The 27,691-nt window shown below is 44.9% G+C and overlaps 1 protein-coding gene across 3 annotated transcripts in view; it reads right to left on the reverse strand.

The window, feature by feature from the left end:
- Nucleotides 1–22,382: 22,382 nt before the first annotated feature.
- Nucleotides 22,383–27,691, reverse strand: part of LOC111236264 (oxysterol-binding protein-related protein 7-like) — a 30,857-nt gene continuing 25,548 nt past the window's right edge. For all 3 annotated transcript variants that reach the window (XM_022764937.1, XM_022764936.1, XM_022764938.1), the window contains 9 exons: nucleotides 27,343–27,557; nucleotides 27,092–27,229; nucleotides 26,943–27,006; nucleotides 26,761–26,839; nucleotides 25,130–25,274; nucleotides 24,851–25,001; nucleotides 24,613–24,739; nucleotides 23,897–24,019; nucleotides 22,383–23,370 (listed from right to left, as the gene is read on the reverse strand). In XM_022764937.1, coding sequence (XP_022620658.1) covers nucleotides 23,262–23,370; nucleotides 23,897–24,019; nucleotides 24,613–24,739; nucleotides 24,851–25,001; nucleotides 25,130–25,274; nucleotides 26,761–26,839; nucleotides 26,943–27,006; nucleotides 27,092–27,229; nucleotides 27,343–27,557 — 1,151 coding nt within the window. In that variant the 3' untranslated portion in view covers nucleotides 22,383–23,261. The remainder of the gene's footprint in view (nucleotides 23,371–23,896; nucleotides 24,020–24,612; nucleotides 24,740–24,850; nucleotides 25,002–25,129; nucleotides 25,275–26,760; nucleotides 26,840–26,942; nucleotides 27,007–27,091; nucleotides 27,230–27,342; nucleotides 27,558–27,691) is intronic.

Genomic DNA, 27,691 nt, shown 5'->3' on the forward strand with positions numbered 1-27,691 from the left:
AGTGGCTTCAATCCCACTCCTTCCAGCCCTGTGCTCTCTGTCCTCCCTGCCTTCTTTCTTCTGCTCCACATGTTTTTCAGTCCTGCAGCAATCAGGTGGCTTAAGTACCTGCACCTGTCTGAGCGGTGAGGCACTCTGGCAGTTGGAGTGTGTGCCACGGCAGCCATTTTTAGGATGGAGCAGCTGCTTTCTGGGAGAGGTAGTAGTTGCCCCGGCGGCCATTTTGTGATGTGGCAGCTGCTCCTGTATGGGAATGTAGCGTCCCTCTACTACCTGTCCCCTTGTGATGCCACATTTCCCCCTCCACAGGCCTGCTGCCCTTGGCAGGGTGAACGAGGACCAAAGGGCATTATGGCAGGACAGGGCATCTGTGTTTCCATGGCACTGTCCTGGCCTGTGAATGACAGAGAAGTTATAAGGCTGGAGGCTTAGGAACCACGTAGTTACCCTGCTATTTGTCTCTATGTTTTTAGCCATCCATTGTAATGGAGAATTATCCGTCACTCACATGAACCTCCTTCCAAGCAGGTAGTATTTTTTGTGTTTCCAGGGCCCATTTTATAGCTAAGTACTCCTTCTCATCAGTGGCATAGCTCTTCTCTCTTGGCAGCAGTTTCCGACTCAAATAAAGAACTTAATGTTCCTCCCCTCCATTGCACTGGGACAGTACTGCACCTAGACCCACCTCTGTGGCATCCGTGTGGACTACACACTCCTTTCTGAAGTCGGGGGCTGTGAGGACTGATTTGAAACACAGCACCCTTTTCAGGTTGCAAAAGGATTCTTGTGCCTCAGGGGTACATTTCACCTTCTGAAAGGGTTTCTTGGTCGTCAGCTCTGTGAGAGGGGCAGCTAACATGGAAAAATCAGAGATGAACTATTGGTAATAATTTACAAGACCCAAAAAGGATCTCACCTGCTTCTTGGTCGATGGTTTTGGCCAGTCCTGAATGGAATGGAGTTTCGCCTCCTGGGGTTTGACGAGACTTCATCCAATGCTGTATCCCAAATAGTTTTCACTGAAGGCTTTACATTTCTTGGGATTAGCTGTCAAGCCTGCTTGCAGAGGGACTCCAGAAACTTCTGCACCCGAGGTAAGTGGCTCTCCCAGTCTGGGATCTGGATGACAACATCATCCAAATAGGCAGAGGCATAATCTTTATGAGGTTTAAGTATCTCATCCATCAAGTGCTGGAAGGTGGCGGGAGCTCCAGACAGCCCAAAGGACATCACTCGGTACTGCCACAGGCCCCGGGAGTGGCAAAGGCTGTCTTCTCCTTTGCTGCTGCAGACAAGGGAACCTGCCAATACCACTGTGTGAGATCAAGGGTGGTTATGAAACTGGCATTGCAAAGTTTTTCAATTAGCTCATTGACCCTAGGCATGGGATATGTGTAGTGTGAATACGACAATTTAAAATTTGCTCTCGTTAAAGAACGGGGCACCAGTCATCAGGGAGGACAATTTGATTAAAACTCTCGTCTCGTCGTCTCCCGCTTATCCGGATCCGGGTCGCGGGGGCAGCAGCCTCAGCAGAGAGGTCCAGACAGCCCTCTCCCCAGCCACTTCCACCAGTTCCTCCGGGAGAATCCCGAGGCGTTCCAAGGCCAGCCGAGAGATATAATCCCTCCAGCGTGTCCTTGGTCGACCTCGAGGTCTCCTCCCGGTGGGACATGCCCAAAACACCTCCCCAGGGAGGCGTCCAGGAGGCATCCTCACTAGATGCCCGAACCACCTCAACTGGCTCCTCTCGACATGGAGGAGCAGCGGCTCTACTCCGAGTCCCTCCCGGATGACTGAGCTCTTCACCCTATCTCTAAGGCTGAGCCCGGCCACCCTGCGGAGGAAACTCATTTCGGCCGCTTGTACTCGCGCTCTCGTTCTTTCGGTCATTACCCAAAGCTCATGACCATAGGTGAGGATCGGAACGTAGATCGACCGGAAAATTGAGAGCTTCGCCTTCCGGCTTAGCTCCCTCTTCCCCACAACGGACCGATTCAGTTCCCGCATCACTGCTGACGCCGCCCCAATCCGCCTGTCGATCTCCCGCTCCATCCTACCCTCACTCGTGAACAAGATCCCGAGATACTTAAACTCCTCCACCTGAGGCAAAGCCTCCCCCCCCGACCTGAAGCGGGCAATCCACCCGTTTCCGGCTGAGAACCATGGCCTCAGACTTGGAGGTGCTGATTTTCATCCCAGCCGTTTCACACTCGGCCGCGAACCGCCCAAGCAAGAGCTTGGGCGGTTCGCGGTTCTCCTTGTACCGTCACCTTACCTTGGTGGAGGAGTTTGAGAGCCCTAATGGCCCTAGGAGCTATGTTGTCGGGGGCATTTTGCCCCTGGTAGGGTTTCCCAAGGCAGATTGGTCCTAGGTGAAGGGCCAGACGAAGAACGGTTCAGAAGATCCCAATGATGAATACTATCCAGAACCCGAGTACCCGGCCCGGAGGGACACCGGGGCCCCGCCCCGGAGCCAGGCCTGGGGTTGGGGCCCGTGGACGAGCGCCTGGTGGCCGGGCCTTAGCCCATGGGGCCCGGCCGGGCCCAGCCCGAACCGGCTACATGGGTTCGTCTCCCAGTGGGCTCACCACCTGCAGGAAGAATCAGAGGGATCCGGTGCATTGTGGATTGGGCAGCAGACCAAGGCGGGGGCCTTGGCAGTCCGATCCTCGGTTACGGAAACTGGTTTGATTAAAAGTATGGATTAATTTTTGATCAGTCTCACACCCAAAGTTGTGATTTCCCGATTACAGTGATCTCCGATCTTCACTTCAAAGAAACACAGGGCAACGACTGGGTCACGTTGATAATATTTATTGACTAACTAAACACAGAAGGAGTACAATGAAAAATGATAATGAACATGAATCTATGACTAACAATCCATATTTCTACCAGCTAAACTAGCAGTAATCTTGGGCGATGGGGGAAGAGAATGAATTTCACTATAGTATAGTATTTATTCTTAACAGTAGGAAATTATTAGGTCAGAACTAGTATTATTCCGACATCAACCCAGTTCAGAGCAAAGGATGGAGTTGCCTACTTTGAGTTGCAGCGCGCTGTCGAGATCTTGGCTGGAGTCCCGGAGTTAGGTTGCCAGGCGACAGGGACGCCACACTCCAAGTGGGTTCTCTCAGAGATGATGACCGTTGCCAGGGGTAACGGGCTCTGCCGATGTCTCGGTGGGTCAGCGTCGGCGCAGTCTGCCAGCAGACTTTCTTCCATAGCCACTCTCGAGATCTGGTCAGCCGGTCATGGTAAGGCGTGTAGCCGGAGGGCTGGAGGTTGACGGCGGAATAAGCGCTAATATTTAATTTACTTTGCCAGATAAGTTGGAAGGAATTGGTGTTGGCCAAACGACACAAACACTTCAAAATCTTCTAGACAAAAGTTGAATTTGTCGAAAAGGAGAACGACAAAATTCCTTATACACACCTGTGTGTGATTCAATTTGGAAGGCTTGGCTTGCTGAAGTAATAAAGATAAAAATCACGCACAAAAGTATAAGAAAATTGAGGACAAAGAACACGTGGAAAACTTGGGTGGGTACCAAAGTAACAAAGTAAAGTTTAGACTAGAAACAAACGCGAGCTAGTGCGCAAGTGAGCGACAAGAACATAAGAGACGAGACGTAAGAGTAAGAGTAAGAGTGCATGTACTGGAGGATCCAGCTGTTTTATCCTTGGGGAGTGTGTAGCCGGGGGGGGGGCTTAACAGTTGTCGCCACCCCTTAGGTTTTCCTTCTCTTTCTTTGTTTCAATAAAGAAATAGGGAAATAAAATCTTAAGTTGTTCTGTTTAATTTGGTTTTACGTGCAAGTGTTTTGGCAACGGCATATACAAACTACCTAGCTACGGTTTGGAATATACGACTAAACTAATAATATCATCATGGGTAATAGTACACATAGAATACATTGACTAACGAAAAGATAACAATTCGTAATCATACAAATATATGGCTAAAGCTACAACATCAAATAGTGATATTTAAGTGATGTATTGGATTGTCTATCAGTTAATTCCCTAGAGGATAAAGGGGTCCAGAGTGGCCCTTAGATGACAGTATTGTAACGTGGTGGATATTTACCTTAGAACTGATAAAACATATCTCAATGAATTTTGGACCATACTTTATGGGAATCTTTCTAGAGTAATAATGCATTAATGCATGAATTACCTGGTGATGGGACATTCAGTTCAATTTTCAAATCTTAATCATACTTTACAAATGTAGAATAATGGTTATCAGTCCAGCTTGGAATGTAGGGTGGTTTATGGCAGCGGCCTGTGGTTCCTCATGAGACCCTCCTTTGGGTATGAAAGGGTGTTAAAGGTGATAGGAGTGTTTTCTCTTGTGAGAGAGAAATGAGTCAAGAGTGTGAATCCTGATGGTTTAGCACCTTAATAGGGTGCTTTTCATGTCGCTTGATAAGAGGTGGCACCCACCTATCAGTCCCAGATGAATCTCAGGGATGCAACATGAACTCAGTGTCAGTCTGTGGGGAGTGTTGTTTTTGTCTCCCATTTGTTGCAGGAGTGTTGATTCGGGATGAGTTCCATGAACTAGCCATAAATTCCTATGATATCTTAAAAGCTAGTTTATTGGTGAGAGGAACTCATTCCGTCCCTGTTTTCTGTCCAGGTGATAGTTTGATGATGGGAAAGTGGACATGGGAGGCTCTCCATATAATCCAGAGCACCCCATTGTCCTTACCATAAATCTTGTGTCCGGTCACTGGCATCCACCAGTGTCCGTTACATTCCCCCACTCGGTCCAGTGGTCGCTGTCCAAGGAGTTTTGGACCGTTGAGCTGAGTTGAGGACATCTGGGCGATAGTGACGTGACAGTACACTACCATTGTAATCTGAGTTGATGTCTTTCAGGCTAAGTGTGTATCAGTTATGTATGTAGAGTGTATGGCTACTTCCTATCTTAAGACACCAAATCTAAAACTACTTCTTATCAATAGTCCTTACCAGGCTCTATATCGATATTATTGGATACATGGGTCTATCTAACTAGTCATATCATAATTCCAGGATGGCAGGGCCACTGGAAGAGTTTCGGGTAAAGCAGTATCATCGTCAAAAGTCCCTAGGTCATTAGTGGCTGGTTTTGGTTCTCTCTTCCTCATTCTTACTCCTTTGTTCAGTCTCTCCAGACCCTAATCTATGCGACACTGCCAAGTTTTCATGCGCCTTATGTATAGGCATGTCAAACCAAAGGTCAGGAGGTATCCTAAGCCAACAAGGGCAGCTATGGCAACGTCTGGGGTAGACCAGGCATAGGTTAAGGGCTGGCTAGGAGCCTTGGTCTGGGAGGCAATTTCTTTTAGGACGTTGTCAACAGGGCCTACATCTATGGTCTGGGTTCCCTTATATTGGACTTGGGTTAGGGTCTCGGAATCTAACTCGAGGGCATGTTTGCTGAAGAAGTCAGACACCTCAATGTCACTCTCGTACTGGTCAGGGTTTAGATGGTAGAGGGCTAAGTCATCTATGTGAAAGATGGCACCCTCAGGTACGTTAACCCACAGTGTGCTGTGAGGTAGTTCAACACGGGTGGGGGTGTCATGTTGGTCATAGGTGAGAGTTGCTATTTTCGCTGGGGTGTTAACTAACCAGCGACCTCCCACTATTTCTGCCTGAGCCGTAGTCATTTGGTAACGGGGCGTGACTGTTGTGGAACATTGAGAGTCTTTAGTCATTGTTTGAATGCCGCAGATACCACCTGTGTTATCATGTACGAATGGTTTGCTGGGGCAGAGGTAGTGGATGTCTTTTGTCAGTGTACACATGCGGAGGTTAAGAGCAAGGTATAAGTCAGGGTTGCTGTCATGGTACGCCACAACTGGTGGTGTGTGCACTTTGACGTGCGTTTCACCCTGCCAAGAGCCAACATTAACTACGTCCTTCAGACGGTAGATGTTCTCAGGTGTCACTATGGGTAGATTTATAATAAAGGCTACTTCTCTGGCCTCTGGGTCTACATAGATTGGTACTGAGCTACCTAGGGTGTAAGCTAAATGAGCCTGTAGTGGTGTCACTATGTCTCGAGTGGCAGTGGCAAGGATGTCCTGTACCAGGGAGAGTGGAACCAGGTAGGGAGGGATCCTACCTATGGCTAGACCCAATATCCCTGAGCATGTCGGACATTAGCATAGTTACCAGTTGTGTGTGAGCATAGTCTGCCTGCAGGATGGACAGTAACAAGTTTACTGCTTCTAGAGTCTTGAGTAAGGTTTCACTGTGAGTGTTAAGTACTAGGACTGTTCCCTGCAATGTTTTCCCAATAGTTTTTAGCTGGGCCTGTTGTTTTCCTATCTGTTCCTGAATCCCGGGGATTTCAGCCTGCAGCTCCCCCATGTGCCGTCTGACGGCGGCAATATTTACAGCATTAACTGAGGAGACCCCTATATTAAAGAGAGAGCCGAGAGCAGCAGCTGTGGTTAGCAAGCCTCCAATGAACCGCTTCTCCCTTTTGTTGACACCGCTCAATTCAGACTGAGTGATGGTGAATTTCTGAAGCTGTTGCAGCATGTGGGTTATGTCTACCTCTGCGTGGGTTATAACCTCCTTGTTCCAGCGAATGCCAGCCCAAGAGGTAAGTTTGGCTGTGGTGGGGACATTTTGGCGACAAACCATCCCAGGATTGGGGCACTCTCGCGGTTGTTCGAGGTTGGTGAGTGATGTCTAGGTGTGCTAAGGGTTTTTAATCAATTTATGACCTAACTGGGGTACTGTCGTCCCCTGTATGTCCCATGGGGGTCTTATGTGGTTCGATCTGGTTGCGATGGACCCATTTGAGGGTCAGTTCTTTCTGGCCCTTGCTAACCTTGATCTGGTACACAATGGTACACAATGCTTGTCTGTGATCAGGTAGGGACCGGCCCACTGAGGAAGGAGCTTTTGGGCGAGCCTTCCTGTGCTTGGGTTGGTTTGCCCTGTTGGTTAGGCAAAAATGTAGTACCACACCTTATCCCCACTTGGAGCTCTTCATGTGAAGCCTTTTGATCATAGTAGGCCTTACGTCTGTGCTTTTTGGGCAAAGGCGAAGGTGGCTTGAAGGTGCTTGTTTAAGTCGGTCATGTACTGGTGGGTTGTGTATGCTGTTGCAACGCTAGCTTCACCTGGTTGGTAAAGCAGGTGCAGTGGGAGTGTCATTTGTCGGCCTGTCATCATTTCAAATGGCGAAAACCCCGTTGCTTCATGCGGCGTTGCTCTGATGGCCATTAAGACCAGCGGCAGTTTTACATCCCAGTCCCCGTGGTTTGAAGTCACGTACTTCTTTAGAACGCTAACCAGAGTTTGATTAGCTCATTCTACCTGACCAGAGGCTTGAGGGTGATGGCTGATGTGGAAGTTGGCCTTCATACCGAGTATCTGCCAGAGTGAAATGTGTGCCCCGGTCCGAGTTGACGTGGCTCGGCAGACCGAACCTGGAGAAGATGTGGTTCATCAGTAGGTACACGGTTGTTTGAGCTGTGTCGTTTGGGGCTGGTAAGCATTCGAGCCATTTAGTGAATGCGCATGTGACTGTGAGGAAGTATTTGTTGCCTCTGGTTGATTTGGTCAGAGGTCCAACCCAGTTGATTTGGAGGTTTGACCAGGGGAAGGAAATGCCCCTTCGCTGTAAGGGAGCTCTATGCACAGGATTGGCTGGTTGAAACTGGCAGCAGACCAAGCAGCCTTTGATGTAGTCTGCCACATCTTTTCGCATTTGTGGCCAATAGGCAACCTGCCTGAGTGCATTGTATGTCGCTTTGGAGCCTTTGTGTCCTACGCAGGCGTGAGCATGCATTAGCATCACCCCCCTGTGATTACGAGGTACCACAATTGCAGGAGAGGTGAGGGCGTCGGAGACATAGACAGGAATGCCCTTGAACATGCACAGGGACGCTCGTCCATTGAAGAGAATCTTCAAGTCTGGTAGCAGAGCAAGTTCATCGCTAGTAATCAACCGAGTGGCTGGGTCGGCGAGATGGTGAATCATTGTATTAATTGCTGGGTCAAGCGCTTGCAGTGAGATGAGGTCAGAGTCTGAGAAAGCTGGACGGATGGTTATGTCGGTTGGGCGTGGCGGCGTTGAAGTGACCACACGAGACAGAGTGATGACACAGATGCTAGGGATGGGTGGGAGGGCCAGGGAATTTGGATCAGGCACAGGTTCTGGTTCCAGTGACCATGGCATGCCTTCAACAGCGCCACGTTTAGCAAGTGTGTCGGTTAGGTCGTTGAGCTCTTTGTCTTGCCCGGGAACACGGGAGTGGCCCCTACCTTTTTCCAGTAGACCTGCATGTCTTGTGTGTTCACGAGGTGATTGCAGGCCACGAACAACTCTTTGTGCTTGGCTGGTTTCCTGTTGGAAGCCATTGCGTTGCCAGAGGGGAAGATGGCAGGAGAAGCTGAGGCGTGCATAGTTTGAGTCGGTGCAGATTACCAGCGTTTTGACCCCTTTTGCAACAGCCAGTTGCAGCGTGATAAGGATGCCAGCGATTTCAGCGTACTGGGAACACTGGGAGCCCAGTTTGAACATTTGGGGTTCATATGGGGTGTCATGGACCCACACAACTCCCACACCTGCACGGATCAGAGTTTCATGGTGAAAAGAGCAGCCATCAACATATGCCATGGTCATCTCTTTGCATACATTTTGGTCAAAGTAGTGGTGGCGTGGAGGTTCTGGAGTTGGCAGTTCACAGACTGGCGTTATGCTAGTCAGGGAGTCGTCTAAACACCGTTGGCAGGCTGCCCATGGTGCCCAAGGGTGTTTTGTGGTTTTGAGCATAGCGCACCTACATGTTAAAGCTTTGCAAGGCCATCAGCCACGATGCTACGCGTGCATTGGTGACTACGCCATCTCCGAGTCGCTGACTGTTGAGGAAAGTTACTGGCTGGTGGTGGGTTTCCACAATCACTTTTTGCCTGCCAAGATAATTGGAAAAGTGTTTGACTGCCCACACTGTCGCTAGGAGAGCTTTTTCACAGTTGGTGTACTTAAGTTCAGGGGGTGACAGAGTTTTGCTGGCATATGCCACAACGCGCTTGTCGAGGTCATGCCTTTGATATAGGCCTGCGCTCAAGCAATGGTTAGAGAATCCCACTTCCAAGTGGTACTCTTTGTTGCAGTTCGGATAGGCCAAGCAAGGAGCCGTGCAAAGTTTTTCTTTAAGGGCCTGCATTGCCTGTTGTTGCGATTCGTTCCAGACAAATGGCGCATCTGTTCGAAGGAGTTCTGTTAACGGCTTGGCCAAGTCAGTGTAGTTTTCAATGAATTGGCGGGAGTAGTTGCATACTCCCAAAAAGCTACGGAGTTCAGAGACATTCTTTGGGGCTTTGATGTTTGTGACTCCTTGTACATGATTCATCTGTGGTTCAACCCCCTGTGGTCCTACCAGGAGGCCAACGTAGTTCACTTTGGTTCTACACCATTGGCATTTTGAGAGTGATATCTTCATGCCAGCAGCTGTGAGCTGCCCCAGGACATGATCAATCTCCTCCAGATGTGTGTCCAGAGTAGAACTTTGCATGAGGATGTCGTCAACATAGATGAGTGTGCCCCTGTCGTTAGCATCAGGGTACACCTTGTTCAAGAAAATGTTGAATTCAGCAGGTGAGTTGGCGTAGCCAAATGGACACATGGTGTCGATTTGCAAAGGTGAATGCCAGTTTGTACTGGTCAGCAACATGTACTGGGATTGTCCAGAACCCTGATGCGATGTCAAGCGTGGAGAAGTACTTGGCATTCCTGATTTTAGGGAGCTCTTGTTCAAGCTGTGTCATAGGCCATTTAGACAGAGGTACCTGTTGGCCTGTTGGTTGAGTTTATGGTAGTCAGTGGTCAGCCGCCATTTGCCATTTGGTTTAAGCACTGGCCAGAGCGGTGCTGAGTAGGTGCTGTTACAAGGGCGAATGATTCCCTTCTCTAGCAGGTTGTCTATGACTTCCTGTACGGGTTCATACCATGCTAAAGGAATCTTATATTGTCGTACAAAGGTTGGTGGTGCGTTAGGTGGAGTGGGGATGCACACCAAGTGGATGGTGGTGAGTCCGCAATCAAGAGAGTCCTTAGCGAAAGATGTTTGGTATTTTAGGAGGATGTTGCAGAGTTTTTGGCGTTCTTCTTCACAGTCCAGTGCCTCGGCTTCTGTCAACACTTGCTCTATTTGAGGCATGAAGTCCGAGCATGGCTTGGTTGTCTGTTCCAGTGTTGCCTCTCCAGGTTCCTTTTGGATGTCTGATTGAGGTGGTGTAGAGGCTGTCTCTGACGTTACGTCCAGAGATAAAATGGTGATACTCTGAAGGACCATTTGACTATCCTCCGTAAGGTCAACATGTCCGATGGAGTCGTGTTCAAATGCCATGACTGGGAAGATTGCAATGGCTTTTGATGGTTTAGTGTATACCACCTGCACGTCTGAGTTGTCAGGGAGTAGAGGAGGGTGTATACGACCAATCACTGGGATCCCTAACTCAAAATTGTGGAACTCTGTACTGATAAGCCATCCTACTGGTGTGGACCTGGGAATCAGTATGGTCTCTGCAGTGGTATTTTGAACCAACAAGTAACTTAACCTGGAGCATAGCTCTAGTAAGGGAGTGGCTTCCAAGGAGAGTCCCATTTCCAAGAAAAGGGGAGATGGCTGAAAGAGTGCCTGTAGGTTATTAAGCTGTTGACCTGTTTGCAGGTTTACGCTTACTGACACATTTTTGGTGTATGGCGGTACTGTTACGTGATGTTCGTTACTTATCTGACAGGCGTCGGGGACAGTTTGTCCTGACTTCATGTTCTCAGGGTCAGGGCAGCTTGAGTCGTCCAAAACATGGTTGACGGTGTCCAGTTGTGCACCCAGCCTAACCAGAAAGTCGCTGCCTATGCAGGTAGGATGTGGTAAGTCTGGGATGACCAGGAAGAAATGTTTGAGCTCCCTCCGATTCCACTGCAGCTTTAAGGTGCAGACACCTTCTGCTGTGAGCATAGTCTGCGGCGTAGGGTCTGAGGGAAAACGAAAAGTTTTCTTCACAAGCTGTAGAGTGGGATTTGCTTGTGAGAGGGCGTTATATAGCTCTCTAATAGCAGATTTGTCGGCCCAGACGTCCTCAACGTCAGTGTTTTCAAGTCTTATGCCACTGACCACTCGAGGGCAGTATTCGTTGGCATTGGTTGAGGGATTTAATGCACACAACAACGTCTCTCGTTGGATCAAAGAGTCTGTAGGTGGCCACATCGGCATTGTGGCAGTGTCTGTCCTCACTTCGGGGTCATCATCGATCTGAGTCATGTCTGGTTGGTTGGACCGAGCGTGCTGGGTCAGAGTGTTGGCCCCTTCTGTCTCGAGGACACAACACTGTATGTGAGTGTCTTGGGGAAGAGAAATAGGCAGAGGCTGCTGCACCTGTGCCCACATCTTCAAGCGTCTAAAGTCGATTAGGGGTTCAAATCGATTGAGGAAGTCTTTGCCGATGAGAAGGGAGATGGAGTTCAAGGGAGACACATACACCGGATGGACTAGAGCAGGGGTGTCAAACTCATTTTCACCGAGGGCCACATCAGCATAATGGTTGCCCTCAAAGGGCCAGATGTAGCTTTGAGGCAGTATAAATGTAGCTAAATGTAACTAAATGTAATGTAAAATAAATGCAACTACTCCCTAATGCTAAATAACTCTGGATTTTTATTATACAACTTATATATATTACATATATATTTGCATAAATGTAAAAAGAAATGTTTGCTTGTTGCTCTATTATAACATAAATCCTTTCAATTTGTCAGCTTATGAAACCCACATTACTCCATCAATCAACGATTAAACTATTCAAGTGAATAAGGATAAATAACAAGTTATGACATTAACTTTGTTCAAAACCTTTTTGTCATAGTTGAGAGGGGCAGAATAATGTTCCAACCAACAATTGTGAGCTTCTAAGAACATGTGTGACAGATGTAGCATTTTACACAAACAAATGGCTGCACACAGCCTTGCAAGGTGATACATCCAACTAATGAGAGATGGTTTGATTACAGTGAACATTTGTCTGCATAAACACATAAACCTGCAAACACTAAATACATTGCTACACATATAATGTAGTATATGTAATAAACTCAAAATAACAAAAAAAAGGGTTGTCTCAGTTCACAACTATATTGGTCAAGTTTTAAGGTGAAGTTGATGAGGAGATGCTGCCTGTCCTTTAATACACCACATGAATCCCCTCTCCACCATCCTCATCCATTGATCATGTTCTGAAAATAACAAACACAAAGCAAAATGCAAGCACAATCAATAAAATGGACAGTTTAACTATTCTTGTTCTTGGTTGAAATACATTTTATTATATTTTAATTAGGTTTATAAAAATGCTTACCTATGTGTTTTCCGACCAGATATCTGACACCTTTTTTTCCATGGCCAGTGTGTCAATGTCTGGTTTTAGGTCTTGTGTTGAGGCAATCCGCATGGAGGTTGTCATCAGTGATGCGTGATCTGTGCTTGGTCTTGTTTAGATTCATGATTGAAAACATCTGCTTGCACAGATAGGTGCTCCCAAACATAGACAGAACACAGGCAGCATGAAGTCGAAGCAGGGGCATCAAACCAGGGGGCAGTTGACGGTAAAAGTCCTGGATTGCAGCATCCTGGAACTTTGCTCTCAGGCCACTATCGCTTTGAAGCTCTATTAACTCCATCTGAAGATGTTGGGGTGCAGTGCAGACGTCGGTGGTGAAAGGATTGGCAAAGATGGCAAAGCCTGAGTGCTGTGCTCTAAAGTCAGAGAAGCGCCCATCAAACTCATTCATTAACCGGCTCAGTTTGGTAGCTAGCTGAGTACATGAAAAAGTACCAGGAAATGCGGCTGAGATGCTCTGACAAACAGGAAAGTGGGCAAGATTGTCCTGTTTCACTTGGTACATCCATAGATCAAGTTTACGCTGGAAAGCCGTGATCATGTCGGACATCTGCGTGATGACTTGTTTGCGTCGTTCAATTAACTTACTCGCATGACATCCAGACGTCAATTTGATCAAGTATATCCGGTCGTCATCGGCGTTTGGGAACTTTCACAGGTAGAAGTCGATGTCCTTCAAGTAGCTGCTGGTGTTTTGGGAACCACCAGGAGTGGGTTCAAAATGCGGCAAGTTGTGAGCGATCTTGTCAAAGTCTCGATCCGAGACACCTTAAGTGCGGGTGCTTGAGGGAAACCAAGGTTCTGGGGAGGAAGTAGTTGTGGCCAGCTTTGGAAGTGTTTTGCCAGTGTTGAAGGAATTTGACACAAGAGGTGAGAAGATAGGTAAGACGCAACCTTGAGCTCCCCTCATGGGTGGTTCATCATCCTTTCCCCGAGATGTTTCAAATGGGCCCATTTGCCGCATGCGTCTTATTTCAAAGGAAGGCTGTAGCTCTTTCTTGACTGATGCAAGCTCGGCCTCTTTGCTTTCCTGTTGCTGGCGAGATGCCTCAACCCTGTCTTCCGCTTCATGTAGGTGCTCTTGTAGCTGTTGAATCTGTTTTTGATCATCCTGCAGGTGATCTGAATAGGTCTGATTCTTGGGCTTTACCTCATCTATCTCTTCCATTGCCCGTTGAAGGAGATCGTGTGATTCATCTCGTTCTTTACTTACCTCATTAAGTTGGTCTTGAAGTTCAGTTGACTCCTGTTCGCGGTTTTGGAGTAACTGTTTTAACTCTTGATTTCTGTTTTTCAACTCAAGTTCTCTTTCTTTGGCCACATCAAGTCGAGCTGTGAGCTCTTCAGTGCGTGTTTCAGCTGCATCCGAGGATTGGTGGGCTTGGTTTAGCTGATGTTGAAGGAATTTGGTCCCTTCTTGTAACTGTGAAATCTTTTGTGCACGCATTTTGAGTTTATTGGCTGCTTGTGTCAACAAATCGTTTGCGTATTTGAGTTGGGCTATCACCACAATGGCACAGTTGCCAAGCATTTTGGTTAACACCTTATCTTTTAGGGGTTTAGTTAGGGCCTCAGTGACAAAGTTTAGCATTACCGGTTCAAGTTCTAAAGGGTTGGTGTTTTGGATTTGAATGGCATAGCCGGGTAGCAAATCCTCAGTTAAGTCCACTAACCCACTCTCCAAGTTCTCGAGGGAGTCCTCAGGTTTTGAGGTTCTGGGTATGGGTGTGGCGGCAGCTGCCAAGTCTACTTTCCTGGGTGTAGACATGTTGGTGGTTAGGTTACTGAGTTGGGTGGTTCTTTCCAAATCAGGAAGTGAGAAAAAGGATTGAGAAAGTGTCAGTTCAGTTAGCAGTTGTTAGTAGGCCTTATGTGATTATCAAGTCGTTCTGTGAGTTCTAATCACAACCTCTGTGTACTCTTACTATGGACTCGTTATGAGTGTTGAGATATCTGAGGGCTATGTGTCATTCCACTTAAATGTTATGGTGTTATTATTCTAGCTAATGGGGAGTAGTCCCGAAGTTGCCTTGCCTTACAATTAGCAAGTCTCAGCAGTGAGTAACTCTAGGGCAGTTAGCCTTCAAAGGGATAGAACTCAAAATTGAATAGTTAAAGACCCACGTTACTGTGTCAAATTGGAACCCCTTGGTGTGGGTGGAACTCAAATTGACCAGGTCCAGGTACAGTAACCTTCAAAATTGGAACCTCCAATTCAAAGGGTTGCCCTATAGTGTCAAAGCTGATAACAGTGCAGACTGATATATGCAGGCGTTAGAAAAACTGCCCTGGAAGGGAGAAACTCACCAAACAACAAAAAAATATCACTCTCGAGACTGCAGTCTCAGCGGTGACACTGTAATGCCTTATTGCAAAGCAAGCAATCAGTAGCAGTGAGTAATTCCAAGGCAGTTGGCTCTCAAAGGGATAGAACTCAAAATTGGGAAGCTAACGACCCATGTTGCTGTGTTAAAGTTGGAACACTTGGTTAAGTTGTCACTGGGGGGCAGTGATCACCTTATAGGTAGAGTTCCAGATTAACCAGGTCCAGGTACGATAACTCCCAAATTGGAACCTCCAATTGATGAGTCCACCTTGTAGTATCAAAGCTAGTAGTAATGCCAACTGAGAAACACAGGCAGAGGGACAGCACACTGAAACAGAGAGTCACAAGTGAAGCTAAATCTAGTTAACTTAGAGATATTAACTTCCTAGATAATACTTGTTCAATCGTTGTGGTGTGGTGTTCAGGTAAAAGGGAGAAGTTAATGAAAACTCTCAATAAGAAGAATTTCCAAACAAGCAATCCACTTAAAGCGATGCAAAGATGTGAAAAGCGCGTAAGCATGCACAAAAACTCTTAAGCATATCCAGGTGAGGTCCACTCTTTGGATCAGGAGTAGTATGAAGGTGTTGTTAATATCGACTTAATACTATAGTGAGGAAGTGAGTCTGAAAGGTTAACACAAGTGTGTCTCTGTACTATTTCTTAACCTAAAGGCTGATAATGTGTTCATGCACCAACAGACACTTCAAGTCACTAAGTATTGCAAAAGAGTACATAACTCCCTGAGGACCCTGGACATGAAAGAGGTCCCTTGGTCGGTAAGAATCTCTTTTGGGATCCTTACCCAGCTGCTAGGAAGAGGAACAGTTCCTTTGCTATTTGTTTTGCATTGGCCTTTCTTAAAAGGGACAGCTTCCGGGTGGCGTAGTCTACTATGACTAAGATGTACTGATGGCCTCGTGCACTCTTGGGGAGGGGGCCTACAATGTCCATCCCCACCCTCTCAAGGGGAGTTTCGATGATTGGCAAAGGGACAAGGGAACTTCTGTACAACTGTTTTGAGGCTATGACCTGGCACTCAAGGCAACTGTGGCAGTAGTTCTCTATCTCCTTGTGAATTCCTGGCCAAAAGAACCTCTACAACACTCCCCTCTTTTGTTTTCTCTACCCCCAAGTGCGCTCCCATCAAGTGAGTGTGTGCTAACTGCAGAACTGTGGAGCGATGAGGCAGGGGCATGAGGAGTTGCTAAGTGACTTTATCATTACTTTTTGCTACCTGATACAGGAGGCCCCTTTTTACTGCAAAATGAGGGTAGGAAGGGGTTTCCCTGGTTCCCACTAAAGTTCCCTCTAGGACCTGGACATCTCTTAAAGCATTGCTAAGAGTGACCTTTGAGGGATTGGGGTATTTCTGAGCCCAAGGCGTCCTCTTCACTCGTGCCAGGCAGGGGTGTGGAATTGCTGGATTCCCCCGGTACTAATTCAGTGCCACTTACTCCCGGTTGTCTCCATGAACACAAACCACTGGAACCGGATCACCTTGATCAGGAGAAGACGCCTCCAACACGGACTCATGGTCCAGGGCACTGGAACTTCCAGAATCAAGAAACGCTTCCATGTCCCTCAGATTCACAGTTAATGGGCACGTCGGCCGATGGGCTCCACTTTCTCCCAGGAAGGCAGCAAGATGGGCTTGTGGGCTGCCTGTAGGCGCTGCTGTTGGCATTAGCTCATCAGATTTCTCACATTGCCAGGAAATATGGCCCAACTCGCCACATCGATAGCACTGGTGGGACTCAGGGTTCAGGAACCCTTGTTGCTGTACCGGTTGACTAACAACTCTCTTTGGTGGGCTGGACTGAAGGCTGGCTGGTTTTGGACATTTTTGGCAGAGCACACTTGATCGAGCTGGGACAGAGGCTACAGGCTCTTTACGGGGTGGGCAGAGCATGTCTGAAGCAGCCTGGTACTGTTCCACAGCTTCTACTAACTCCATGGTCTTTGTTCATTTCTGGTGACTGATTTTTTTTTGGCCTCATATGACAGGGCTCTTAAATAACGGTCCATAACCAGGGTCTTATAATGGCAGCAGGGCTTTTCGTGTCAAGTTCTATCCATTTTTTGGTTATTCGAATAAATTCATGCATTTGGAAACAGTGAGTTGGCCCATTTTGGAGAGTCCAGTTATGAAAACCTTGAGCCATGCTAAAGGCCATTGCGGCTCAGAATCCCTGCCTTTAGCTTGTCATAGTCTTGAGCAATATCAGCATCTAAATCTTGAAATGCTTCAAATGCCTCACCCGATAGGAAAGGGGCCAAGAGTCCAACCCACTGCGTCTTTGGTCACATCATCCGTCACTCCGAGTTTGGGGATGAAATCCCCTGCTTTGGGCTTTGATCTTGTTAAATGTAACTGTTCCTGTTCCTTCATTTGATTAGCTTTTATTTGCTGCTGCATTTGTTTCCTGCTGCAGGAAAAAAGTTGAGTCAAGATTTCAATATCTTCACCCCCAGTCATCTCCACTGCCCGCATCCTCCACCACCTGTAATGTCATGAGAGGTCACCAGGGCACACTAGGGTGCAATGAACTGGAAAACACTGGCAAAGTATAAGGGTCAAAACAAGGGGAATTTTTATTTTCCAACAGGCAGGTTAACAGAAAGGTAACTCAGGTACGTTCTTCCACTCAAAATCAAGGCCTGTGACTCAACTTAAAAGGTCCGAACGGAGAGAAGGGCGATTTTAACCTGAACAGAATTTCAAATAAAAGTCCAACATAAAATGTTCACTTTCCTTTAAAGGTGGGTCCTTTCACAATCCCTTCCGGTGTGGCTTCAATCCCGCTCCTTCTAGCCCTGTGCTCTCTGTCCCCCCTGCCTTCTTTCTTCTGCTCCACATGCCTTTCAGTCATGCTGCAATCTGGTGGCTTAAGCTACTGCACCTGTCTGAGCGGTGAGGCACTCTGGGAGTTGGAGTGTGTGCCGTGGCGGCCATTGTAGGATGGAGTATCTGCATTCTGGGAGAGGTACTCGTTGCCCTGGTGGCCATTTTGTGATGTGGCAGCTCCTCACGGATACACAACAGATACCACAACAGTCATGAGTGAGTCCAGACCAACCTGCAAGGCACAGACCCAGCCTTTTTGAGTCTCTGTGCAGAAATGAACAAAGCTGATTCTTATTCTTACTCATTAACTCTTACTCTTATTATCCGTGCAGAAATGAACAAATCTGATTCTTATTCTTACTCATTAACTCTTACTCTTATTACTCTCAACTATGAGAGCATGTGTAAGGCAAACTAGCAGGGTGTATGTGTATGTGTTTATGACACATGCTCATGTGAGCTGTGTCTCCCAGCTGCACACAGGTGATGCTCGTTATTGATCTATATAAGGTCTATATAAGGTTTACAAGTTTCACAGCCAGACTCACACAGCACACACACACACACACACACACACACACACACACACACACACACACACACACACACAGAGGGAACTGCTACTAATGCAGAATCTGGGCAGAAATGAACCAAGCTGATTCTTATTGGCTACTAGACTCATTAACTCTTACCCTTAATACTCTAAAGCATGAGAGCACATAGATAGATACTTTATTTATCCCTAGTGGAAATTCATGTGTCCATTAGCTCATTGTTGATGATAATAATAATAATAATAATAACAATAATAATAACAATAATTAGATTAGTCCACTTCCTTTGGCTGAGTTGTTGTATAGCCTGATGGCAATGGGAACAAAGAATCTCCTGAACCTCTCTGTTCTGCAGCACAGTTAGATGAGATGTTTGCTGCACCTGTAGCTGCTTCTCTGTCCTGCCAGAATGTTGTGGAGAGGGTGGTTGGTATTGTCCAAGATGACTTCCATCTTACATTGCATGTGTCTCTCCACAACAGTCATGAGTGAGTCCAGACCAACCTGCAAGGCACAGACCCAGCCTTTTTTACCAGCTTGTCAGACATGCTACTGCCCCAGCAGACTGCGGCATAAAAAAGTACACTGGCCACCACTGACTGATAAAACATACAGCGTTTCAATGCAGACATCAAAGGACCTGAGCCTCCTGAGGAAAAAGAGCCAGCTCTTCCCCTTCCGGTAGATCACATCCATGTTCAGGGACCAGTCCAGTTTACCCAGGTGCACACCTTGGTATTTATAAGTGTGCACCACCTCAGTGTCCTTGAATGTTGACTGGCTGAAGGGTGGGCCTCCAAAAGTCCATGACCATCTCCTTGGTCTTGGAGGTGTTCAGAAGGAGGCAGTTCTTGTTGCTCCATTCACTGGAGGCCATCATCAAATCCCTGCATTCATCTTCCTGCCTGTTCCTGATACACGCCACAATAGCTGTGTCATCCAAGTATTTCTGGATGTGGCAGGAGTTGTAATTAAAGGAGTTGTAATTAAAGTCCACTGTATACAGGGTGAACAGGAACGGAGCCAGAACAATCCCCTGTGGAGCCCCAGTGCTGTTCATCATTGTCCTTGAGACACAGTTACCCAGCCTGTGGTCGTCTTGTCAGGTAATCCACAATCCAGGACATTAAGCAGGGATCCACCGCCATCCCTTCCAGCTTGTCTGTAAGGATGGGGGGTTGGATGGTGTTAAATGCACTTGAGAAATCCTCATGTAACTACCTGGCTCATCCAAGTAAGAATGGGCTTATCATAAACACTGCCTTTAAAATTAACCTGCTTGTTCACTGTTTTTTTCCTCTCTTTTGAACTTCGACATAATAAATTAAACTAAGTAACCAAACCACCAATATGTCTACCCCTCGCAAATCAGACATGGCAGCTTCAGCTGCATTGAAAGCTTCAAGCTATGATGACTCCTTTGAAAACTTGGAGATTGCATTGGTGGATATGACTGAAGAGTTGCTACCTGGCTATGCAACTAGAATCCAAAGCACTAAGCCTTTGGATCTTGAACCAATGTCAGCACTCGTAGACGAGTCCCTGACAGCTACCAAAAGACACGGCACTGACCAAAATGTTAGGTAGCCTGGCTGTTGTGTTAACTGCACAGCTCAGACATGCACACAATCGGTTAGAATGGACAGGAAATAAACTGAAATCCTGCATGCAACAAAATTTACACACTCTGTCTCTCTCTCCTCTTTTACTGTTGCAAACATTTTATATACACTCTGTTGGGACTCATTCAAGAGACCAGATGTTTCTTTGCTCCACAGACAAAGGAACTCACCTCCACACGGTTCCTCACTGTTCACACCTGATGACCCTCCTGCAGGGACCTCACTTACCAGTCAGTGTTGGTCATATGACATGTGACCCCCCAGGGTGTCACCAAACAAAACCAGATCTCCTTCTCTGTTCATTCTCTCTTCTCCCTCTCTTCTCTTCTCTTCTTGGCTTGCTCTGGAGAGCAGCTCCTTCTCTCCCCTATCCACCTTCAAAGGGCAACAAGGCCCCAGGTCAGCCCTGGTACCTGAGAAACCAGCTCTCTTGCCAGCCTGCTCACAGCAGCCTGCAAACACTCTTCTCCTCAACAGCTGCTTCGGATTAACTGAGAGTAAACCAAGTTCTCTTCAGAATCAGCATCTACAACACAAGGTCAGCTGATTTTCCAAGCAATGGTAGTCACAGCAGAGTTAGCATGGAACAGCTAACTCTGTGAGGAGAACAAAGGAGATAACAGCGGAAGCAGCACACCCAGGCAGGACATCACTCCACCAGGAAGCCTGCCAACTCACTGGACTTTACAACAACACAGGACTGGGCCTAACCTCTCCTTGCACGCATAGCGCTGCTGCACAGCTAAGCAGCAGAAGTCTTAAAATTATTTACACACTTATAAATTGTTTTCACTGGAAATATGTTTTAGTCCAGTTGTCAATCAGGAAGCACTTGGCAGCTAATTTCAGTTTGTCATCCTAACTGACACAGAAACACATAAATACAGACAAGCAGAGAGGCACACAGACAGGCACTCAAACACACACACAGATACAAACAGACACACGCACACAGATAACACACACACACACAGAAAGCTGTTTACGTATCATACTGGGAGATACCAGTTCAGACGGTAAATACAGCAGCAGACATATTGAATTTAATCTGCTCCACTGATGGTATAATGATCATCCTTTTACTTTCCTTCGGTGGTTAACTACTCCTGCATACTTTGTGCTATATAAACAATTAAACTATCAAAACTTTTAGCTTCTTCAGGAGATGTATCCTTGCCTTCAACTTTTTGATATTATTCATTCACTTTTGAAATAATACGTTTTTTTCAGCTACAGGCTTCATTCAAACTTTAAAGTGTTCAAAACACTTCCGAATATTAAGCAATTATTCAGCTTATTGATATCTTAAATTTAAGTTTCTGTTTAGGATGCAGTTCATCTTTCATCATCAGTACTCAGAATTTTATTCCTACTTCTACCTTTTCCAGTAAATAATTTGGCTTTCAACTGTTTCAGCAACATGTTTCAATTCTCTGCCTTTGCATTATGGAGTGCAGCTCCTCCAGTTTAACATTTAGAAAACTTAGTAAAGTTAGATGTTTTTCTGGTTTGTACATTTTGTAAATTTCTGTCGAGTTTCATGCTGTTTGTTAAACTTTTATCAACAATTCAGGTCTTTTTCAACCATTTTATGCCATTCAAACTCCAGCTTACAAATTCTGCTTTTAATCTTCAGCCATGGCTTCAGCTTCTTCAGCATTGCTTCAGCGATCTCATTCAGCTCTTAGCATTCACACACATTTTAAGCAGGAAATGCGTTTTCTAGTTATTCTTACTTCTTCCGCCTTTCTACAGTCTCTAACCACTCCTTCATACTTTTTTGTACAAAAACCATCCAACTATCAAAACGTTCAGCTTGTTCTGATGTATGCAACTTTTTTCTACTATTCATTTTGGTGTTACCTGTACATTCTGGTTTATAGACACATGGAATGCACGTTTTTGTGTCCAGACTTGTAGATATAATTTTAAGTCTGAAGTTGTTGGGAGAGGATGCTACCATCTTCTCCTGTGCCAGTGGGGCTGGTTGCATTCAGGGTCTCAGAGGAGAGTTCAGTGAATTAAATACGATAGGAATTACATTACTGTATCAAAACTAAATTACTTTTACTTTTCACAAGTGTACAGTGAGCTGTAAATGATCTCAATAAGTAAGAAGTGTAATTTAAATTCAAACTTGTGTTAAATGTTGAAGGTCACAGACTGATGTAGTCTTGAGAGAGCACTTGTAGAATGTACACTTACTCCTGCACTGTACTTGAGTACATATTTGAGGTACCTGAGTATTTACATCTCATACTCCTTTAAACCTCTACTCTAGACATCTTCAGCTCTGCTACTTTGCACATTTACCTAAAAATTTTACCTTCAAAACATATGAGCTTTTAAAATGCACAGTTGTAGATTAATCGTCACAACAGTAGCCTATAAAATACTTCATTTAGCAGTAAAGTGTAAAGTGTATCTGTATGGAACCTTTCACAGATACAAAATCACAAACTGTGTCACGCATAAGCAAAATGTCCTTATGTGCCATTACAACTATAAATCACTTATAATAGGTCTTTACTACAACTGCATTGAACTTTTCATTTACCTCTGACCTTCTGGACATGAAGCATTTGGTCCAAAGTTCAACAAGAAACAGTGTTGATTATAGAACCCTTTATTTGAAAGAAAACCAAAGAAAAACATTTGATCAGGAATAAACAGTAGTCTTTTTTCCTCATTAAAATAAATTGTTGATACATCAATAAAAATACTTCACTGCATCAACAGAGCATAAAAAGGTCCTCATCTGTCAGCTGTATTTGTCCAGCGTAAGGATACTTTAAGAAACCAGTGCGTCACCAATGTGCCACAACTAAACATCATGAAATGAAATACACACAGACTTTACAAATCAACATGAGTTTATACATTAAGACCCACTGAGAGAAGAAGCAGGACAGCACCAGTTCACCTATAATACACCACAAAAGTATCAGAATTAGCTCTGCAGGAAGCAAGCTTCTGACACTTCATTTCCAAACTCATCACAACTATAATAAAAATACAGACATGTTAAAACTAGCAAAGGTATAAGATATAATCTGACATTTTCCCAAGATACAGATAAGACACTTTACATGCAGAGAGGTCTCAGTCTTGACAGAAATACTTGAAGATTTTTAACCACAATTTTCTCCAGGGCTGTTATAGATAGATACTGAATCATGAATAATTATATTTAATGTCTCCATTATTGCTAGAGGTAGGCAAAAGGCTGGAAAGACATCTGGCTTAATCTAGATCAGTCTTTATCTGTTCCACAGGGGCACTTCACCTCTATGTGGCACAAAAACACAGCAAAAGGTTCATGTATGCTTTTAAACGTCCCTCTCCTCTACAGCATAGATTAGTGGACTAATGAGTACAACAAATCATTTTTACTAATAGAGGAGAGCATTATTCATCAATATCATGTTAGCATGTGTTTAGCACCTGGCTGGTTTCATCCAGCATCAGCATGAAGCCAGGTACAGTACTCTAATACAGGTCCAGGTTTTGTATGTTGGAGAAACCTGGGTCTTTGCGGAGCTTCCAGTAGGTTCCATTGTATAGCCACACCTCTCTGCCGGCCTCATCCACAGCTTTCCTGAGAACACAAAGAAAAACATTCACTACACCTCCTGCAAAATTGTTTATTTCAAAAATAAACATTTTAAAAGGAATAGTTTCACTCATATCTGTATAGTGATATGGTATGAAGCCAGTTAGCTTAGCACAAAAACTTGAAACAAGGAGAAAGAGTTAGTCTAGCATCTTGAATTAAATTAGCACATCACATGTATTTGATCTGTTCACAAACTGAAGCACATTGGAGTTATTATGTATCTTGTCATTACTGTGGCTAGCCAAAAAATAAGTTCTGTCCCAAATCAAATACATACTAATTCTGTACAACATACAACTACATACTCACTGTCGCACTATAGTATATAGTATAATATAAATAAACAAAATTTGGAGTGTCTCCAATTAACATCAAAATATTTTTACTTATTACTGACTACTATTTTTTTGTTTACCTAAATCTCTCTGAAAGATTCATATAAGACTCTTAACATGTTGAGAGGTCTCAGGTCATCTTTAAACAAATGCTCAAAAGCACAACTTCACACCTGAAGAACCTGGGGATGTGCTCCTCTCCTCTCTTGGCCATCTCCTTCCTTCTCTCCCTCTGCTTCTCCTCCACCTCGTCTTTCTTTTTATCTGCCTCTGTTACCTTCCCCTCCTCCAGAAGCCTGATGGAGAGAAGAGGAACAGGAATTTAACAACTGGGCAACATGAAAGATGGGGCAGTAGGACAATCAATCCAACTAATAGCTCCAGAAATCTGTCCTTTTTTTTGTCTTTCAAATCGATTCAAACTTGGCGAGTGTATGTCTGTATTTCTGAGGACACAAAGAAATGCAGTGTCCACTGTGAAGTGTTTTGGATGAGCAGTTGTCAAGATCCTAACCTTAGCATACCCTAACCTCAAATAAACTGTGATGTAATCAGTGACGTGACAGAATGTTAATTTGTAAACAGAACCCGTTCCTCCCCAACTAAACTGACTGACAGGAACATTTTGAACAAGCTCTGAACAGGCTCTGTGCTGGGGCTGGGTGATATGACAAATCAATTACTAAGTTTTACCTTGATTCTAATTCATTAACAATCACTCTGGGCCATGCAACCAACAAATTGGAGAAAGTATTAACCGAATTGACCAACATGAATGAGAATAAATTGGTGAGAGGTTCTAAATGTCGGTTTTGATACTTTCTGGGTTTATTGCCCAGATCTACATTGCACTGTGACTAGTTTAAATAAATCAAACTCTTGTCTGTACCTCTGGTCTGGTCTGAAGCGTGTGTCTGTAGGAGGAAGAACGGCCTTCAGGTCAGGTGTCAGTTCATTTAGTTCTCTGGCGTAATGTGAAAAGCCGTAGAACTGGAAGTGATCATCAGGCTGCACGTCTAAACAGGAAACATTGTGCATGTCAAGAACTACAACACTGGACAATGTGGAGAGATGTTAAAAAAAAAGAATAAAAAAAAAAAGATTTGGGCAATTGGAATGCCACTTACTGGGCTTCCAGATGCACTTTGGTGTAGAGAGGGTGTCACAGAAGATGCCTTCATGCCAGAGTCCTCCGAAGCGATGGACCACCTCTCCAGCCTGGTCCAGAACCACACCTTGCACCTCGTTCTTACTGTTATCTGAGGACCAGTAGCGAGACTAGAATAAGGAGGAAACAGTGGTAAAGAGGAGAGAAAAGGACAGATGAAAAGTCCATGTCCATTATTTTGACTTGTAAGGGAGGGAGCACATCAACAGTGTGTGTGTGTTTTTCTTTGTGTCCTCACCTTGACAAAGGTGATCTTGCAGGTGCAAATGTTGCTCTTTGTGTTTCTGATGACCACCTCACCATAGTGCTCCAACCACCGCTGCTGACTCAGTACATTGTGGATACATGTCACTGCCTTGTTCCACTCATAGTGATCACCATACCTACACACAAAACAGTGCAATAATGTTTGACCTCATAAGGATCATTGAATCATTTTGTGTATTGTTGCCTGTTTTCAGAGGCGATCTGATGCATGTCCACACTCTGGACATGCATCCATATTTATCACAGTGAAATTAGTGAGGGCTTAAACACAGGAAAGAAGATGCTTTCTTGTTTTTTGTCTTTTTCATTTTATCATTCAAATAAAGTCAGTCAGTCTTATTACGAGACGTCAGGCTGAAATTCACCTTATAACTTCATCTACCAGTCTGTAGCGTGTGCAACAGCTTTTAATGTGAGAGAGGTGACTAAGCCAAAAACAGCCACAAGTCTCCAAAAGCTCAACTAATCTTACCACACCACTAAAAAGATACCTTAATATTATGTCAACCGGACACAAAAGATATTTACTGATACAAATGCCTGAACTTGTATATCGGCTGATACCAAGTACCAACCTGATACCGATGAGTCAAAAAATTTTTTTACAGCTGTATACTACTAACCCTGTATGGGTGTGGTATGATTGCCATTGTTGTATGGCTCAGGTTAAACCCTTTGTAAAATATGAACAAATACATGACTGAACAGAATATTTCATTACAGTAGAAACCACTTGGTTACAGTGATCAACCACTTTTTTGTGGGTTGTTTTAATTTGTTTATATTAATCCAGTAATCCACTTAGTGTTAATTTTGGGTCTTTTCATATATGAAAACATACATAAAAAGAATTTAAAACTGTCGTTGCCTACTACTGCGAGCCATCATATGCTGAGGCTCACCAACTTATTTCGCTAACTTCATCTCTCATTTCATCTCACCATTTGTATGTGTTTCTCACTCACTGAGTCACAATGATTGGCTGAGTAGCATTATGTGACTAGCGCCATAAGGTGAGAAAAGCTGCATCATTTCAAACAGAAACACTAAGTAAGTAATTCTCAGCAATTTATAGGTTGTAGGTCGGGGACAGGACAGCCTCTAGGTCTGGACCTGGACATCGGCCAACAGCTAACGTTAGGCTACTTACCAGAAATCAATTCTTCTTCGCCACTCTACAACACTAGTTGCCAGTGGCTGCACAGCGCAACTTGTCTGTGTAGGCTACTGTTTTAGAGCGGTGAAGAACTGAAACCTACTATAAAGTTTCTCAATATAAAAGTTTAGTTTTAGCAATAGAAATAAATTGACTGGTAATTTGGACATGAGCTAGATTTTTATCAGTGAACTTCCTCAGATGTCTGCCTGCTTTTTTCATGTATAAAGAATATTGATATGAAAAAATGAAAAACCTTACACTGGTGACCTCTACACCACTTAATAGTTCACAATATAGTAGAACTTATTAGAGTATTGTATGAGCAGGCATACTACTGCATGGCTGTACTTAAACTATATGTTAGCAGTTATACTAGAGGTGTAGAACAGGCTGTTATCTGTTGTACTTTGTGACTGGTGTTGTTAAAGGAAGCAGTGGCTCACTTTGGCAGAGTAACATTGACCAGTCCAGAAGAGATGATCTCCACTGATTTCCCCCAAAACTTGTTCTTCCATCTCTGATCTGAGAGCAGACAAACCAACAGAAACAAATGGAGCGTTATGTTTAACTGTACTCATACAGTAAAGCTGGACCTAGCACTAATCAGTGAATACACTGATCCTACCTTGCCAGAAAGTGAAGTTCTCTGATTCAGCATGGCAGGCAGAGATGGGCGGGTGATGGCAGACCTGAAAACACAACATGCAACACGGAATTACAGTTTGTTCTAAACCCAGATGTTGACATATTTGTATATCTTTTTCTGCTGGTTACCTGCTCGCTGATGTAATAGAAGTCTCTGTCTTCTCTGTGACTCTCATATGTTTCTCCTAGAACAGGGTTGAAGGGTTTATAGCGATACCTCCAAGAGGCCCAGGCATAGCCAGAGATGGAGAATGCTGCCACATAAACCTAGCAACATACACATTAAAAAATAAATATCATGTCAATCATGCTAAAGTTAGCACTGAGCTAAGCTGTATCTCAGCTTCAACTAGTTAGTGATTTTAGTAAACCAAACTCACCATTCTCTCAAATGGATCGTCAATGTGGTTGGCAATGTCTAGCAAGTCAGAGTACTCCAGCTCTTCACTGAGTCTCTGCAGCAAAGATACCGGCTCATTCAGAGCGACTGGCATAGACACTCTGGACAGGTCCTTGCCAATGTTGTTGTACAGGATGGTCATGATCCCAATGTGGCTGTTGTCTGTTCCTGGTGCAGGGAGAGCGGTCCGACGACCTGGATCACAGAAACACCAACAGCATAACTGAAGGAAACTTAAACATCTTATAATGTTTAAGTTTAATATAATTATTATTCAAATGATGCACTGGCAGCAAGTCCTCATAGCATGTCAGTATATTTTACTGTAA

Source organism: Seriola dumerili, unplaced genomic scaffold (genome assembly GCF_002260705.1).
Source record: "Seriola dumerili isolate Sdu_G_001 unplaced genomic scaffold, Sdu_1.0 BDQW01000609.1, whole genome shotgun sequence".
Taxonomy (NCBI): Eukaryota; Metazoa; Chordata; class Actinopteri; order Carangiformes; family Carangidae; genus Seriola; species Seriola dumerili.